General features: G+C 47.6%; 1 protein-coding gene across 1 annotated transcript in view; it reads left to right on the top strand.

Annotated features, from left to right (window-relative positions):
- The window catches only part of LOC147455282 (protein CNGC15b-like), a 50,176-nt gene extending 39,876 nt beyond the window's left edge, over window positions 1–10,300 (top strand). Inside the window, exon 7 of the mRNA XM_086514099.1 lies at window positions 9,177–10,300. Within this exon, the coding sequence (XP_086370225.1) occupies window positions 9,177–9,899 (723 nt within the window). The 3' untranslated portion in view covers window positions 9,900–10,300. The remainder of the gene's footprint in view (window positions 1–9,176) is intronic.
- Window positions 10,301–19,294: the final 8,994 nt, after the last annotated feature.

A 19,294-nucleotide genomic window follows, 5' to 3' on the forward strand; every position in this document is an offset into this window, starting at 1 on the left:
GTTTTGTCAAGGAGCATAGTATCCTTGACAACATCTTCACTTTTTGGGAGGCGTCTGCCCTCGCGCGCCTCCGAGGTGAGGATCTCAAGATACTTCTTCTCGATTTTGAGAAGGCCTACGATAGAGTTGATTGACTTCTTGGAGGGCACTCTACATAGGATGGGCTTCTCAGCTACTTGGATCAGAGGTGTGTCAGCTCTCTACAGACGTGCACACAGTCAAGTGGATCGTTTCATACTCACACGCTCGGTTAGACAGGGCTCCTCTAGCCCCCTTCCTCTTTCTGTTCTATGAGGCGATAAGCAAATTCTTGGTTTCACAGCAGGTTGGTCTACATGGCGTAGCGCTCCCTATTTGGGGCGATGAGCTACTGGATGCTGAGTTTGCAGACGACTCAGCTTTGTACTTGGAGGGCCAGGAGGCCAACTTGCACAGGTGTGAGCAGGCTCTAGAGACGTTTTGTTGTGCATCAGGCGCACTGATCAATTGGAGGAAGACAATGGCTTTCTAGGTTGGCAGTGCTCCTACGCCTGATTGGCTGCCAGGTGAGGGTTTTAGATGGATTCCCCTAGGGATTGCAGTTCGCTACTTGGGCTGTCAGGTTGGCTTAGACTTTTCTCCTTAGGAGCAGATTGCTCCCCTCCTCCTGTCCATCAGGAGGAAATTGCTACATTGGAGTTCGGCACGACTCTCTTTGGCAGGCAAAGTTGTAGTGGCCAACCTGGTGTTGTCGGCTACTATGTGGTACATTACATCTTGTTGGATCTTTCGAGCTACTGCATCAGCCAGGTATAGAGGCTGATCACCTTGACGGTTTTGGTCAAGGCGCGACACTCAAATAGCCCGGGCCAAAGTAGCTTGGCAGGTCATCACTCTACCATGTTCTCAGGGGGTGTTGGGGATCATAGACCTAGCACAATAGAGCTGGGAAGCTTGTTGTCAGAGGACTACTTCCAGGGGAGGAGCCCTGGAAGGAGTTTTTGCTTCAGCTGCTTAGAGCTCGAGTGCCTTAGGCAGGAGGCCCTTGGAGACCTTCCATCAGATGGATCTTACAGAGATGCGCATAGTTGATCTGAGCAGGAGATTGGAGGATCGTTTTGCTGTGAGCCTGCTTCGCTCTTGGGAGCAGTTGCGGAGAGGCCTGGAGCAACACCAGCCCACCTGCACGGAGCGCTTGAGACATCCCCTTGTTTGGAACCCCATGGTCAGCACTCAGAGAGGCCACTTGTTGGTAGTAGGCCTCATGTTTCTTGGGGTCCCATGGTAGAGGGTTCAGCACGCACTCTAGGTGACTGGCTTCAGTTTTCGGGTTTGCTAGAGGAGTTACAAAGCATCCAGCTACAAGGCATGAGATGGGTGTAGAGCATGTGTCAGGATATCACATCACAGAGGTAGTACCAGCTGAGTGGCTCACACGTCTAGAGACAACAGCTCCCAGATGGATGGGGTCCTTCGCGCGACTGGAGGTCCTCATCGCAGTTCGAACTTGCTCAGAGACTCTACCCTCCATGTTCTTTGAGATACAGGGCGAGGGTCGACTACACAGTCTCAGTAGAGGCTCCACAGGTTGCAGAGTGCTGTTTTCGGGGGATCCGAGTAGTGGGCATCTGCGGGAGGACTTGTGTCATCGATCTTGACCCAACAGCTCATGAGACAAGCCATTGGAGGCTTTGGGCTTGAAAGAGCTGTCCACTCGCACGAGTGCAGTGGGATCCTGGAGAGTGGTTTTGGAGGGGCCCTTTCTCCTTAGCCGACCATCCAGGGGTCCCTTTCTTTCAATACACTGTTCGATTGGGATGTCACATACTGGCAACACGGAGAGAGGCTCGTCCTGCTGCAGCACCTCATTGACAGGAGGAGGGTCTCACAGTTGAGTTCTTGTCAGCCTTTTGGGCGAGGTTGTGGGACGTCAGACAGCCGCGACGAGTCACTTTGTACATAGTGGCCTTTCGGCAGCATGCATAGCTTGTGGCCATCCTTTGGAGAGTCGGCGTCACTGTCTGTGGGACTGCCCTATCGCACAACTGGTTTGGCTTCGGGTCCTTCGGTTGATTCCAACTCTTTCCACAGCACGACAATACACTTGGGGGGCAGCTGCTTGGTCCACTGTCACGGGCCCTGCACTACAGTTTGAGCTATCCTCCACGAGTAGGATGATAGTGATACAGGGGGGCGACCTACACTCCAGTCTGCTACAGAGCTTACTCCATAGGAGTGGTGCAGTGAGAAGGAGGTGTGTTGGGAGCTCGTCTGTGGCCTGACACTCTGGTTCATTTGGTGGGCCCGCTGCTTCCGCATCTTCGAGGCTCGCCTTGTGCCACCAACGGAGACTGTCGAGATTTTTTGGATGGAGCTGATCCATACTCTCAGGGGACAGTTCGAGAGACTTCAGGGCAGCTCCGACCACATGCGGGAATGTAGAGAGGAGTTCTTTCGACCCTGGCGCCCTGGGCCTTTCTTCACCATGGTCCGGGGTGAGCTCAAATGGCACTACCGTCCACCTGTGTGGCTTTTCCCTCCTCCCATCTCTTGATTCAGCCCTCATTGTACATATGCTGTTTTTTCATTGGGAGATTCTCCCCATATGGTTGATGTAGCCCTCTCTAGTAGAGGTGGTTGTAGCCCTATGGCCAGTTTTATTAACTTATAGAAGGGTCTTAAAAAGCTAAAATGAACATCAACTGTCCGAGGATGCCTAGAATCGGGTGCTGTCCGAGGATGTATTGCATCGGTTGCTGAAGAGCATCGTTAATATCCAGCTCTGTAAATAGTCATATTGGACGTCTCCCATGTGCTAGAATAGTCCTGATCCTCTGATGGAGCCTCCGTTGATGTTGTGGTGGCTCTCATAGACGTGGGCGTCCAGCTCTCCCAAGCTCAATGGCTCTGTCATTCAATATACCTCTAGTATAGGTGGACTCTGAAGTTTGTTGTGAAGCTTGCTCATCTGACTACCGAGGTCTATGAATTGCGGCTCTTGTCTCTCTACATGCCTTATCATACCAATTGTTCTGGGGCATGCTCCCATAACGTTTTTTGTGCTCGGGTTGGGTGTGTGGGTGTCCTCTGTTGCTGCATCATGTAAAGTCTGTCAATATCTCGGTAAGGCTTAAGTCCCTCTAATGGGTGTCCCAGCTCCTTTGTGGGCCAAGCGTCTATAAATACTGTCCATGTAGACAGAGTCAATCTCCAATGTAAAAGTGTATCTAGTATGCGTAGATGCCTAGGCTAAGGGCTTGACACAAGTCCTCCCACAACTCGTATCCTCTGAAAACAACACTTTGCAACCTGTGGCGCCTCTACTGAGACTCTGTGAAGGCGACCCTCTCCCTCTCCCTGAACCTCATAGAGCATGCAAGGTAATGACTCCGAGCAAGCTCGAACTACAATGAGGACCTCCAACCGCGTGAAGGCCCCCATCCACCTAGGAGTTGCTGCCTCTAAAGGGGGTAAGCCACTGAGCTGGTAAAGCCTTTGTAATGTAATATTTTGACACATGCTCTGCAACCCCCCTCATGCCTCGTAATTGTATGCTTTGAACCTCCTTGGGCAAGCTTGAAAAATGAAGCCAGTCGCCGAGATTGCGGGCTGGTCCCTCTGCCATGGGACCCCAAGAGACGTGAGGCCTGCTACCACCAGGTGACCTTTCTATGTGCTAACCATGGGGTTCCAAACAAGAGGCCGCCTCAAGCGCTCCTATGTGCAAGTGGGCTGATGGTGCTCCAGGCCACTCCTCAGCTGCTCCTTGGATCTAAGCTGGCTCGAAGCAAATCGGTCCTCTAGTCTCTTGTTAAGACCAACTCTGCGCATCTCTGTAAAAATCCACCTGGTGGACGGGTTCCAAGGGCCGCCCGCATGAGGGACTCAAGCTCGAATCCATCCGGTGAAGCAAGAGCTCCTTCTAGGGCTTCTCCCCTGGAAGTAGTCTCCTGACCACAAGCTTCCCAAGGAGGGCTCTGCTCTGCTGTGCTGGGTTGATGATCCCCAACCCCCCCTGAGAACATGGTAAAGTGAAGACCTGCCAGGCCACTTTGGCCTGGGCTAGCTGGGTGTCGCACAGTGACCATAGAAAATTCCTAATCAGCCTCTCAACCTGGTTGATGCAGCCAAGCGAGCTGTAGATCCTAGAGGAAAAAGCGACTAAGCGCAACAAGTCCAAAGGCCACTCTACCAGCAGGGGTGCCCTGAGTGCCCAAACTCTCCGTCCTAAGTGCCACCACCCGCTCTCTGAGCTTTGGATCCAGCAAGATCCTCTCAGGGATGCGCATCATCGTGCTCCTACTCCTTTGTCTATATGTCATGGTAAGAATGACAGGCGAAAATGTAGTCCCTGTGAGAATACCGACAGATCCTCCCATGTCACAGATGTGGTCAATGGCGTAGAAGCGATCTATCCAAGATAGATTCGCTCCGTGCATGCTGCCAAACATCTGAAATCCTCAAGGTCATACATAAATGCTCTCATGCTGCCAACTCAGTCTTGTGCACAGTAGCATGGCTACCTCCAATCCTATTTGAGGGGTCCTTCAGCATGTCGAAGTCTCCCCGGACATATTACTGCTCTGGATGTGGCAGGGACTCTACAATATGTGACCAAAACACATCTCGTGCACTTGTCACATTGGATGCATAAATGTTCAGGAAGCCCATGAGGCAACCATGAACCTGCATAGTAATCCATTGGGCCCAGCCTGGCACAATAATACCTCTGCCCACAATGGCCTACTGCCATGAGTCGGGAATAGTCATACATACCTCTCCCTGGATGCCTCCAGGCCCAAAAGCAACTGACCAAAATGTCTCATACCGACCACACAAAATCTGACCACATCACCAAATGTGGCTCTCACAAAGATGGTGCTCCTGGAGTATAAGAATATCAATCGTACCACCCACAAGGCATCTCTGAAGCTCCTGACGCAAGCGACCCCTCTGACGTTGAAACTGGGGTCCATCTAATCCGTGCACATTCCATGAGACGATTCTCATGGAGTCGATGAGAAAAAACCGATGCTGCAATAGCAGCCAATCTCGCTATCTTCGAGGACGGCTTGGATGGGAGTAATCCGCATTCGAGTGACCTCGAGATAGCCGTGACGTAGAGTCTATCCAACCCAAGCCTAGGAAGAGTGTGTGGTCCGTCTAGCTACATCCTTTGTCTAGGAGTCCTCATGTATATATACATAGCTGGGTGTACTCTGCGTTTCAACAAAGAAGTAGACCACAATGTGCCTGCAACCTGCTGTATCCGGTGGTGTCACAGAGAACTTGGCCAACGGTCACAGAGTCTGTATTAAATCTGTCACTCCCAAGTCTGCCGTGTGATGGGAGAACTCAAGAGCCTGAACCTGAAGCTAGTTCAACACTGAGTATGTGGACTCTGAAGCAAGCCGCCTCAAAGTCGGGAGAGGAATCGCCGAGGAAGCGTGTGAAGTCGTAAGCGAAGAAGTCCCACCTGCGACGGATGTCGAAACTAGTCAGGCCTCGAGGGACTGCTGCAAAAGTTGACGTGTGCACCAACAGAGGCGTCCGCAGGAATGGCTGCTCCTCTCTCGCCAAGTGGCTCATGGAGAAAGCACTACCAAGAGACCTCCCAGCTATCGAGGAAGGTCTTGTCCCCTGAGCCAGTTGTGAGGCAGGATAGGGAGTGGATGACGGAACAAGGGGGCTAGAGGGTGGAATGGGAGGGGAGGGGACGGTAGAGGGGCAGATGGGGGGAGGTGGAGGTGATGGCCGACTGTGAGGCAGGATAGGGAGTGGATAACGGAACATGGGGGACTAGAGGGTGGAATGGGAGGGGAGGGGACAGCAGCAGGGAAGATGGGGGGAGCTAGAGGTGATGTAGATGGGGGGCAGGGGCCGTGGGCGGTACGAGAGGAGTGGTTGTCGGAGGCTGTTGGCCTGGTATAGGTCGACCACCAGGGCAGCCGAACTCACGTGGTGGTCCTTGGCAGAGTCGACCACGGACCTGCTGCCAACCCTCCACCCTCCTCTGGCTGTGCACTAGTCTTGGAAGAACCTGCCAAAGCTCCTTGTGTCTCTGCCTCTGGGCTTGGCCAGCCTTAGGAGGCTGTGTCTGAGTCTGTGCTGCGGGTCGAGGCCTCCTCTGTGGACAGGCCTTCGCAAGATGGCCCATCTTTTGACAAATGAAGCACTGATTAGGGAGGCTCAATTCTCTTGAACCAGAATGCGTATTGTATGTATTCTTGTTGCCTTGGCAACAATAGAAGTTGTAGTGCGAGGTGTCTCCAAGATAGTCCCAATCTTAGAGGCTATCTTGGAACGTAGAGGGAGGTACTCTCTCCTCAGGCTGGCGAAGCAGACTGAGATGGGTAGGTCTGCCTCCTCGACAAGAGCATCAGTAGTCGGGTCAAAGCTATGGCCGCTGTCGAAAACGTGTTTTATCTGCTCGGATGTTTCAAACTCTATTTGATAGTAGCCACTCCTGAGAAACTGAACGTCGATGATCTTTCCCACCTCTGCTAAAAGGCGGGCCTGGAGGAGATCACGCACCTCCCCTCTGTAGATGACGGAGGTTGCTTGGAGGTGGTCCACCTTTGCTACGAGGATGGCTTGCTCTGTTGGCGAGAGAGCAAGTCGGATGGTGGGCTCTGCAGGGTCGGGCAAGGGGGCTTCGTGAGAGTCCCTCTAGGGCGGAGCTTCTACTGCTGTGAAGGAAAGGGGTTGAGTGAAGACAAACCTCTGAGGAAGCACCTGCGAGCAATGTCAAAAAGACATCACAGTCGAGGCAAAGCCATAGCAAAGTCTCCCCGGGGGGGGGGGGCAATGAAGGATGCAGGTAAGAAGGGGGCGGGCAGGGGGCAGCGTGGGGGGAAAGCAGCCAGAGCTGCACGCTGGCAAGGGAGGGGGCGGGCTGAGGATGAAAGGTGCAGCGGCGGGCGAGCTGGGGGTGCAGCGCAAAGGGAGAGGAAGGTGAATGCGGGGGGGGGGGGGGAGGGGGATGGGGCAGGGCACCGCAAGGGGATGGAGGAGCAGCACGAGGGGGGGGACTGTGGGGCGGGAGAAGCACAGCAGCAGCGAGCGCCGAGTCTTCGTTAGTCTCTCAAGATCTTTGGTACAAGCTGCTCCTAAATGTGCAGATGGAGGATGCAGCTCTATGCTGTCCCATTGATTTCGCCACTGGTTAGTTGTGAATTCAGCCGGCAATGGTTTTCTTCAGCGTGTCGTATCAATTGGGTGAGGTTTCTAGGAAGATTCATGTGGTTCTACCGTGGATCTTCAGCTCCGTGTGTTCCATTTTAGCCCCCATCTACATGTATCTTTTGCTTGTGTTGCCCGTATGCATTGGGGTGGGGGTGGGTGTGTGTGCTATTTCTTTCTTGTTCGTGGAGGGTGGGTGTTGGGCGATTGGGTGGTGGCTCTCTTTTTGCCTTGTCGTGGTGTGTTGTAGATGCTTATGCAAGGTGATGGTTCCCTTGTCCTGCGTGGTTGAAGATGCATAAGCAACATTCTTCTCTCAAGCGTCTCTCAAGATCTTTGGTACAAGCTTCTCCTAAATGTGCGGATGGAGGATTCAGTGCTATGTTGTCTGATTGATTTCGCCACTGGTTAGTCGGGAATTCAACCGGCAACGGTTTTCTTCAGCGTGTTGTCTCAATTGGGTGAGGTATCCAGGCAGATTCATGTGATTCTACTGTGGATCTTCAGCTCCTTGTGTTCCATTTTAGCCCCCATTCTTGAGGGTTTTTTTTTTCACCTACTTGTTCACAATGCTCGGGTAGTACGAAAGTGTCTCTTAGGTCAGTACATTTCTTAGTTGAATCCACCTCAAGAAAACCAGACTCTCCTCTACGCACAGTAGCGTTGCGTCCCTCCATGATTATCTTGAACCATTGCACGTCGAACAAGTCGACAAAAAATCCTCTATAATCGATCCTCAAAATCTCTTGTAGCGTGCCGAAGTAAGTGAGGCTTTGCGGCCATGCTCTGTAAATTAATTTTCCTTTTATGTAATATGAAGGGTGTAAGCCTAACCTTTCCTCCTCCCATCTCTTGATTTACCCTTCATTGTACATATGCTGTTTTTTCATTGGGAGAGTCTCCCCCCATGGTCGATGTAGCCCTCTCTAGCAGAGGTGGTTGTAGCCCTATGGGCAGTTTATTAACTAATAGAAGGATCTCTTTCTTGGAAGAAAAAGCCTAACATTTTTTTATGAAAAAAAAAAGAGAACACAGTCTAGACATGTTAAAAGTCAATTTTAGATCCGCACTCTCTCAGGAAAGGAGAGAGAATCTAGAGAGAGTCAGTGCGGGGCATATTAAGATTGTGGCTCTGAGTTAGAGCTTGGTATAAAACACCTTTCTAGAGAGAGTATCTGTGATCTGCCATGGCCAAGTACGTCTTTGACCTAGAGTCGAGGGGAGGTAGTCTTCAACAATGATTTGTAAAAAAAAAATTAACCACTCTAATCGTGGGAGTCAATCATCACGTGCAAGAGTAATAGCCCCACTAAGTGCATGACCCAAGCTCCTCTGAAACTCCTGAATGTAAGGCGTAAACTCCAAGAGTAACCTAGCTAACTCCTATGCGACCATATAGCCTGGTCCCTGCACGAGATCTTCCGCTATGAGCTGCAGGAGGGATCCATGTACTGCTGGGAAGATTGGACGAACAGGATTCATGTGTTGCTGGTCTGTGTGGTTATCATCTCTTGGGACAAGGCTTGCTTTCCACACAAGTGAATCTCATGGCCAATGGTCCTCGTTACACTGTCAAGGAGGATTCTTGTCCATACTGGTACCAAGCTGTGAGAACCACTTTGATTGATGATACCTCAGCCATTATGACTCAACCTGATGCTGCTACTCTTTCAAATTACTGCAGGGACTGTCTGGGTAACCTCTTGAGATGTGGGTGTTTGCTTTCGAATGTCTTGGCAGGTGTAGTAGTGGAACAATTGTCACCTGTTATCGAATTACTTGGGTTATCATCTTCGACAAGCAAGTCCTTAATCAGACCTATAGGGGCAATTTGGCAAAAGATGAGGGGCAATTGGGTAATTTTTGAAATTTGAAGGGGTATTTTAGGAATTTCCACAAATTTCAGGGGTATTTTGGTAATTGTCCCTTTTTCCTACTTATTATCTTATTTGAGCAGGTCCCAAGAATACCTGGGTAGATATTAACTCTTCAACTTCTTATTTTCTCTGTCGCAGGTGCCCTTGTTCAATGAAATGGACAAAAGATTGCTAGATGCCGTCTGTGATCGTCTGAAGCCAATTTTATGCACAAAAGATACACTTATCATGGCAGAAGGTGATCCTGTTAATGAGATGCTGTTCATTATTCGTGGTATTCTTGATAGCGCAACGACAAATGGTGGTCGAACGGGCTTTTTCAATCAAATCAAGCTTGGTCCAGGCCAGTTTTGTGGGGAGGAGCTACTCACTTGGGTTCTTGACCCAAAGCCAAGTAGTAACCTGCCAACATCCACACGAACGATACGTGCAGAATCGGAGGTGGAGGCTTTTGCGCTAACAGCAGAGGATTTGAAATTTGTGGCAAAACAGTTTCGACGGCTTCACAGCAAAAAATTACAACACACATTCAGGTTCTACTCTTACCAATGGAGAACATGGGCAGCTTGTTTCATTCAGGCTGCATGGAAAAGATACAAAAAGAGGAAGCTACTTGCTGAATTATGTGAAATGGAAGAGATGAGTCCATCGAAGAAAATGGACAATGACACCAAGGAGGATGCGAGTCCGAGTCTGGGTGCCACGATCTATGTCTCACGATTTGCCAAAAACGCCATGCGTGGAGTGCATAGATTAAGAAAACTCAAAAGCAGCATACCGGAGGACACTTTTGTGAAGGTGGCAAAGCCAAAGGAGCCAGACTTTGAGGCGGATGCAGAAGATGCTCAAGACAACATTTAAACGATTCGAAGCGGAGTTTGGTGTACTTGTGATTGATGGCAATTGCGGTGGGTAAACGGATATCTCTAGGTAGTGCCTTGAATACAAACTAGATGATCTATGGGAAGCATACGCTTATGCTGAAAGAACATGAGAAACTGCTAGCGACGGACCTGGGGCTTCTCACAGTGATAAAAGAGACAATGCCCTGCGCATTCCTGAACTTCAATTGCTGAACCCGGCCTTCGTATGGAACTCAGCATCCATAACCTTCAATGAGGCTTGGAAATGTCGCAGATAATATATCCATTGAAATCCATGTATCATAGCCATTTTTTAAAATTTCAATCTCGGTAATGGGACCTCTTATTTCATTGTACATGAATGTTTTTGGAGCAATTTGACATGAATTCTTGGTGTTATGTTTAAGAAGATCTCTCTCTCTCTCTCCCTGCTCAGCCACCGTTTGCCTGCTTTCAGCATACTTATCAAGTCCTCCTTCCCCATCACCCAACCCTACGTCTTTTTGCCTTGGGACTCTTGTTTTCGCCATTGCTCACACTCATCGTCATGGACATCATCTACAACTAGTCTTTCAGGGGGTGATACCAGGACTACTCTATCAGAATCTAGCTGTTAACTTGCAGCCTATTCAAGTAGTGGATTCCCTTGGCAAGCGCTCGTGTTGATCTGCTTTTCCCCATTGAGGAGGCAGTTCTCTGCAAAGGATGGATTTGGACCCCTCCTTGCTATGGATACTTTGAGCGTTCTAGTCACCGCACATTTGTTGACCGGTTTTTTATTTTGCTCTATCCAGTTGCTTGTTTATGCATGTGTGTTTCTTTATTTTTGTGTGTGTGTGTGCATGTATTAGTGTGTGTGCAGTTAACTCAAGCAGTTTTCTCATTGGCGGCCCATAACTTTGATGCCGATGTTATACAAGATTTTGGCTAAAATGTTGGTCCACCGCATCAAGGACTATTTGTTTACAGGACTTCATCAGGCTCAGTATGGTTTCATTCCTCGTCGTCAAATCATGGACACTTTGGCCAATCTTATGATTGGCATGGAGTATGCTAAGTATTCGCAACAAGATGTGCTGGTCATGCAAGTTGATATTGAAAAGGCCTTTGACATTGTGCATTGGGACTTCATTGCTGCCACAATGAGATGTTTAGGATTTGGTCCTAAGTTGGCTAATGTGGTTTATTTCTTATATGATTGTAGTACGTCTTCGGGAGTCCTGGATGGGGAATTGACTGAATCGTGGCTGCTTGGTTGTTCGGTTCGGCAAGGTTGCCCTATTAGTGCTTTGCTGTATGCAATTGCCTCTCATCCTTTGTTGATGTATCTTGATCATTTGACCTCTGCGCAATGTCTTCATGGTTTGAAGCTACCATCGGGTCATACTTTTATTGGGCAGGCTTATGCAGATGACTCGCTATTTATGCACCGCAATCAGCAAAACGATGTTCAAGAGATTATGAACGCTTTGGAATTGTTTGCGATTGCGGCTGGTCTTAAAGTCAATTTTCGCAAATCAAAGCTTCTGCCGCTTCGTTCTTGTGATTGGTATGCTCTGTTGTGGCCAGGAGAGATTGTTCTTCCAAATGTAATCACTAGGCATTTGGGTTATCCAATTGGATTGAATGTTACTCACACGCAGAAAGTGGATTGGGTTATGAATTGCTTGAATGTTAAATTGCATTATTGGAAGCTTTCTACATGGCCGCTACATGTTCGCCGGCGAATTGTTCAGAGTATCCTCATGGCATATGTTCAGTTCTTATTTCCATTGTTGCATTGGCCCCGTCATTGTCTTGACTCTATCATGTCGGCCATTTCATCTCATTTGTAGCGAACTCGTGCTCACAAAAAAGGTTTGCGCTTGATATCCATGGCAAAACTTTGTACACCAAAGCACTTTGGTGGTTTGAATATTTTGGACCTGCGTAGGCATGTTATTGCTAGGAAGGCTATGCTTTTGCCTACACTTGTGCAACAATCTCAGCCTTGGACTCTTATGTTTGCACACTTGAGTCAGCATGTGGTTACTTCCTCATTTGGTCACTGGCAATCATCCATGTGGGAGGCAGTATTTGGTAAGATGGATGGTCATATTCCTGGATGCCCACTTTCTTCCACCTTGCTTTCTGCATGGAAACAGGTTACGATTCATCTCTCATGGAATGCTCGGAGGGAAGGAAATTCACTTCGTGCGGAGAGCCTTCATTGGAGTCGGGCTTTTTCTCTTACTTTGGTTGACCGCTCGCCTCGCCAGGCGTATTTCCTCTCCTGCCGTGGCATTCGAGTGGTTGAGGATGTGGTGGATGCAGCTGGTTTCACTTTCGAGTTTCCATTTTCCGCTCGCCGCTTTGGATTGGGCATGCACTATCGCCAGTTTTGGAGAGAATTACGGCAAATGTTGACAGGTTTCTTGCTCGTTTCACCTTTGGCTGATGGTGATCACATGTCTGACTTGAAGCTTGGGGAAATGCCATTTCAAGATATTTCTGCCGGCCGGGCATATGCTCTTCTTCTGCCTCGTCAATGGATTGCTGATCATTGCAACGCTATTTGGCACATGCATAAATTAGATATTTGGTGGCGAAGGATTATATCTGCAATATGGGAAAGTCATTTGCCGTTGAAAGAGCGTTTGTTTCTTTGGCGGTGTTTACTTGGTGTGCTCCCAGTGGGTACCTTTCTTAGGATGCGACGTATCCGTCCTTCATCATGTGTCCGTTGCTCATTTGTCGAGGAGGATGCTTGGGATTGCTGTGTCACTCGAGACTTTCTTCGTCGGGTATCTGCGTGTATGCAGCTACGTTTTCCCACGACGGTCTTCCATAAGAGGTTTTGGGTTTTTGGTATCTTCTCGTCGGCGTTGCAGTGCTTTGCAGCCTTCTTCATGTGGGTCAAGTTTTGGGCTAACTGGAGCTTGTGGCGATAGCTTAATGGCTATATGTTCCATCGCATTCATACAGATCCCCTGCCTTTCTTCAAGATTTCCCTTCGGCAGTCTTTGCGGTTCGCTTTGGAAGTTGGTGATATCACGGCAGAGATACATCAACTTTCTTATGAATATTTTTAGATATTTTGTACAAGCCGAACACTATTGTGTTCCTTTCCTTGTAAATCTTTTTGGTGGGTTTCCTCTCTTTGAGATTTCCCACAGATAGATAAATCAAATTGATTTACAACAAAAGTGTGTGCAGTTAACTTGTGTGATTCTCTACAGTGGGTACGATTGGCTGTAGAGCAGCATTATCAGGCATCCTACAACTGCTTACAGAGTACAGTTTTTCCGGCACATCATGTGTCCGTTGCTCATCTGTCGAGGAGGATGCTTGGGATTGCTGTGTCACTCGAGACTTTCTTTGTCTGGTATTTGCGTGTATGCGGCTACGTTTTCCCACGACGGTCTTCCATAAGAGGTTTTGGGTTTTTGGTATCTTCTCGCCGGCGTTGCAGTGCTTTGCAGCCTTCTTCATGTGGGTCAGGTTTTGGGCGTACTGGAGCCTGTGGCGACAGCTTAATGGCTATATGTTCCATCGCATTCATACAGATCCCCTGCCTTTCTTCAAGATTTTCCTTCGGCAGTCTTTGCGGTTCGCTTTGGAAGTCGGTGATATCACGGCAGAGATACATCAGCTTTCTTATGAATGTTTTTAGATATTTTGTACAAGTCGAACACTATTGTGTTCCTTTCCTTGTAAATCTTTTTGGTGGGTTTTCCTCTCTTTGAGATTTCCCACAGATAGATAAATCAAATTGATTTACAAAAAAAGTGTGTATAGTTAACTTGTGTGATTCTCTACAGTGGGTACAATTGGCTGTAGAGCAGCATTATCAGGCATCCTACAGCTGCTTACAGAGTACAGTTTTTCCGGCACATTCATTTTGCAGATGTATGCGTTTTGTGGAGATGTACATATCTATGAGGATTCTGTAAATAGCTAATTCACAAAATACAAAAAAAGTCTTTTGCTTTACTTTTCGGTTGTGCTCTGGGTTGATGCATGTCAGAGTTCCCGTGTGTCTTCAAGCGTCGTAAAGCCATGGACAGTGTTTCAGAAAGTGCTTCGGAAATCAAAAGTTGTCTATATGAAGACTTCGAAGAGGCCCGTAAAGCTTGGAATGGTCAGAAACCTGCCCTTGAGGTGCAAATTCCCGTACAAGATCTTAAGGATCCCGTAGCGCAATATGCCATGAATGCGGTCATCTTGTTTTTCCTTGGAAAAATGCCTGTTGCGCAGGATGTCGGACAGTGGGTTGATTTCCTTCTCAAACGCCAGGCTATTCGAGGAGTTTATTTTGGTGCTCGGGGTTTCTATGAGGTACTATTGGCAGACATTGAGGCTAGAAACCTTTTGCTGGAGATGTCTCCCCTCTTTTTTGGCACGCAGATGACTATGTTCTGCCTTGGGCACTGACAAAGGACTATCAAAGTCTTATTCGTCACAAATGTATTGTGTGGGTGGAAATTGTTGATTTTCCTCGCACGTGGAGGCATTTTCTTCCTTTGTTGGCTGCTCAACTTGGCAAGGTGATTTGCCCTCCGAAATTGGATGCAAACACCGACAGGTTTTGCATTCTGTGGGATACGGATAAGCATACCTCGGATGGAATTATGGTAGATTCAGGGGATCCTTGGGTGGGCAAGCGTCCTTTTAAACTCAAATGGGGCAAATTTGCTAATTCTTGTTTTCGATGCGGTGTCAGGAGTTTTTTGGAGCAAGGGATTGCGCATATGTACATACACATGCATGGTGCATCAAATAAGGAATTGCCCATTTTCTAGAGCCAGGTGGTTACGTGGGGCCCACATGTGTACAGGTAGGACAGCATGTACATAGTGCATCGATTTTCACTATCACCAGTACCAATGTGTTTTTTCTACAATAATGAGGAGTTTCTAGCCCGTAAAACTTCTCGAGGAAGCTATCCACAGGTCGACGACATGAGGTAAGCAGGCGCGTCAGATGGCATCTAGTGGCGTCAGGACGTCGAATGGGGTCAATACTTGCACGTGGATGAGTACGGACACAACGTGGGTGTTTTCTTGTGCTAATATGTAAAAAGGTCATCATGAGGACCAATTTTTGGGTCCACTTCACGTGGTGGCGGGAGGCATTATTGAAAAAAATCGAGTGCCAGGTGTATGTATGGATGCAGCAGGATGACAACTATGCACTGCGAGGTCAGTTTTTGGTATGTTCGGGGTCCGTTTGAGGTCATCTAAAAGGCCAAGGGTGCCCAAGTAATAAAGCTAAGTGTGGGAACTGTAAAAACAGAGAGAAGACCAGAAAAAACGTGGAGAGAAGAGGAGGAACAGTCGCAGGTGTGTTTTTGCTCATTTTGGAGCCAGTTTTGGCCGTAAACTGCTCATCTAAGGTCGGATTTGAGCACTTTGACGTTGTAGACTGGGGTTTTGGGCCGTTCTGAACGCGATGGCGCTGTCCATTTTGCCAAATTCCTCTCTTTTTTTGTTGTTTTTGTTGTGTAAGTTTCTCCTATGAGCGAAGCTTCTGCTCCAATTTGTGATTGTATTTGGTATCTTTTACCCATATTGTGTGAGCTATTTGCCCCATTGGTGTTGGCCCAAGCTCTATTGTATCTAAACATCAGAAATTCTCCTCTTTTGAGCTAGGTTTTTGGGTGTGTGTGTGTCTCTCTCTCTCTGTGTGTGGAGTGGGTAAACATACAATCTCTCTCCTCTCACTCCATCAGTGTGTTCCTTGTCTCGGCCAGGTGGATTGTGTAAGCCGAGTGGTGCCTCATAGTGTGTGTGTATCATTCCAAGAGTGTGCGTCGGGTCGTTATAGAGGCGTTCTGTGTGTTTCCATCCTGCTCACATTCTTTTGGCGTCCCCACGGAGGATCTTCTTCGAGTACCTTCTGCTTCGAGCTTCAAGCTTCACGATTCGGGATTACAGGTTGCAGACTACAGGTTACAGGTTACAGGGAGAGGTATAGGTACAGGTGATTCACACAGGTACAGGTAGCTGGAGTACAGTGATATACTAGCAGTGGTGTCACTTGCAGTTGTTGTGGGTATGCATCATTTGGCGCATGTTTGAGCGCATTGTCTGTTGATATTGTACGTTACTTGTGGAAACTGCCATTGTACGCCTTTGTGGAGCCATATTTGGTTTTATTTGGCAGTCCCAGTCATTTTTGAGACTTGGTTTGGAAGATAGTCATTTCTGAGACTTGACTATACGCGATTTGCATTAGCCTTCGTGTGAGGGTCGATAGCGTGAGGTTTTATTGAGCTAGGGGATTCTCAAATGTGGAGATCCTTTCGGTGATACAGGTAGTTGGAGCACCCTTTTCGTGACCTCGCCATAGGCTATGTACTAGTGATTCCTACTTGATGCTCGGATTCTATTGTTGGCAGTTTATACATACATATACAGTCTATATTTTGGGTTCCTACTGCTCTACTTCTGGGGAAACTCTATCAAAATTTTTCCAAGTTATGATGGCTGGTTTTTTGGTCTTTTGAGCCATTTATGCTATTATGTTGTTGAAATTTTGGCAAAATCAGAGGATAAGACAGGTGTGCCTTCTTGGGAGCTGCATGGTTGGCTTTAATGGATGATCAAAATGGCCCTCAATTCACTCCTTTTCATTTAACTCAGAGAATCCAAATAAATGTTTATGTGTCCAGGAAGATTTTTTTCCAGCAGCGCATAGTCTTTATGTTCGGACCAAGAAGATTAAGAGAGATCTTGGAATGTCCTTTGCCTGTTGTAATTCCAATGATTAACTATGAAAACTCATTTGATGTGCATGTGTTTGTCCTTATCTAAAGTTGAGCTCCATTGAAGTTTCTGGGAATTGAGTCAGTGAAAAGTTTTGGGTTCTCGCACGTGTGTTCAAAGGGGTTCTCAAAGTATCGTAATTTGGGTAGCCATGGTTTTCTCTTATCCGGACTTTCATGGAAGAAGTGATGAAGATGTGGAAGACTTTTTGGAAAAGATGGAGGTTGCCTGCATTAGCAACCAGATTCATGACCCGACGCAGATGTTACGCCTTCTCCAAATTTGTTTGAAGAGTGATGCACGAGTTTGGTCCAAAGCATTTGAAGAGGAGTTGCGTGGGACTGATCCATCCGTAAGATTAAGTTGGGACAATCTAAGGCATGGATTGGAAGTGGAGTTTGTGAAGATAGAAGATCCTGACAAAGTGTGGCAAGAAGTACAGGCTTTAGTGCAAAAGGAAGGTGAGCCAGTAGATGCGTACATACGTAAGTTTTCATTGGCATGGGAGCGGATGTGCAAGGCCTTAGCACCACAGGTATCCCCGCCTGACATGATGAAGAAGGATAGGTTCTTGGCTGGTCTTTGGGAGAATATACGTTGGAGAGTGGAGCTAAAGAAGCCTAGGACATATGAAGATGCATTGGAAGTGGCAAGGAACAAAGAGTGGAAGCTGAGGAAAATGAGCCAGTTAGGGGTGGAGTCTTTGCCCATGAGGTCTGAATTTCAGCCTATAGACTCTTTGCAAGGTCGCATGTCAGGGGTTCATCATGAACCAGTGGTTTCTGTTACTTCTCAGGCTATGCCAGCAGTGGTTACTACATCAGTGCAAGATGATGGGTTAAGGCAAGACATGAGGCAAGTGATAGATTTAATGAAGAATCTCAGCCTACACCTGCTAGGTCAAGTGGAAAATAATTGAGGTCGAGGGAGGTTTGCAAATCAGTCAGGAGATAAAGAGAGGCCTAGGAATGGTGTTGGACAAAGCAATGGTAGGTTTTGGAGGCAGACGCCCACGTGTTATAATTGTGGAGAGTTGGGTCACATCAGCCCACAGTGTGATAAACCACCAAGGATGGGGGGAGACATGTATCCATTGCCAAGACAGGTGCTAACTAGGTGAAATGATTATGGCATCGAAATTAAGGGAGATGAAGGAACCAGTGGGTTAACCTATGAGGAAAATTGAAAGACAAAAGTGATAAGTGTAGTCACCTTGGAGAAGGCATCAAAGCTAGAGGATACATTAGTGATGCCTATTGGAAAGAGGACCACAGAGGAAAAGGAAGGAAGAAGTGCCCCAGGTCCTAGTAAGAAGAAGGGAAAGAGCCATGAAGGCGAGGATGTCAAGGCCAAGAGGAAAAGGAGGGCTCGTCGCAAGTTTCATGTTTCAGATTTTCCACTAGGGGATGGGCAATTAAGCTATGACTTGAAGGAGGATCTGACAACCAGGAAGGTAGATGTTACTTTTGGGCAGCTTATAGAGATGGTGCCTAAGCTAAAGCGACAGTGGAAGAGGATGGTTAACCCAATGGAGAAAGAACTAGAGAGAGGTTCAGTAAAGGTGTTGGCAATGGATGAGCTACCAGATATTTGTCCAATAGTAGATGTGTGGCACAAAAGAAAAAATTTGGGACAAGGTTATGTGGATGGTGGAGCCCAAATACGCGTCATAACACACTTATGCGTTGAGAAGATGGGTCTCACAGTGACTGGGGTGTCAGGTTTCCAGATCAGATTGGCAAACCATCAGAAAGTAAAATGTTTGGGTGTTGTAAAGAGCTTAGAAGTGGAAGCATATGATGCAAAGGCGGTGGTTGATTTTCATGTGATGCCAGCAGGGTTGGGAGCATATCCTATTATCCTGGGTAGACCATGGTTGCGTGCAGTGGGAGCTGTTCAAGATTGGCGACATGGTACTATTAGCCTCTATGGAAACAGGTGCCAAGAAGCTATATAATATGGATACAAGGAAACGATTGGAAGAGCTTTATGAAGATGAGGGTGAGTCTAGTGATGAAGACTATTCTACAGTGACAGATGAGGACAGTGATAGCACTACCAGCAGTGATGAGGATGCTGATGTCGCATTTCTTTTGATGGATAAAGAAATCTAGGAGTCTGGCTTAGTTGCATTTGCGAATGAAGTTAAAGATGAAAGTGAAGGGCCTTATGAAGTGATTGAAGGGCTGATGCAAACCAAGGTTGAATTGTCAAAGAAGCAGGAATTGATGACACAAATGATCAGTGGAGACCTCTCAGGTATGGAGAAGGAGATATATTTGCGAATGCTGGCTAGTTTTCCTGATTTGTTCATTACTTCATATGAAGAGATCAGAGGGTTCAAGGGTGAAGAGATGCATATAGAGCTGGAAGAAGGTGCTAAGACAGTAAAACAAAGGCTAAGAAGGATGGGTCAAGAGCAAATGGAAGCCTTGCGGATAGAGGTGGACAAGTTATTGAAGGCAGGGTTCATAGTTCCAGTAGAGACCATAGAATGGGTGAGTCCAGTAGTAGTCAGTCCAAAGAAGGATGGAAAGTGGAGGATTTGTGTAGATTTTAAGCCCTTAAATGCAGCCACTAAGAAGAACCCATATCCTCTTCCATTCATCGATCAGATCTTGGATTCAGTGACTGGTTATGAGAGGTA

Source organism: Adiantum capillus-veneris, chromosome 6 (assembly GCF_014529385.1).
Source record: "Adiantum capillus-veneris isolate H3 chromosome 6, ASM1452938v2, whole genome shotgun sequence".
Lineage (NCBI taxonomy): Eukaryota > Viridiplantae > Streptophyta > Polypodiopsida > Polypodiales > Pteridaceae > Adiantum > Adiantum capillus-veneris.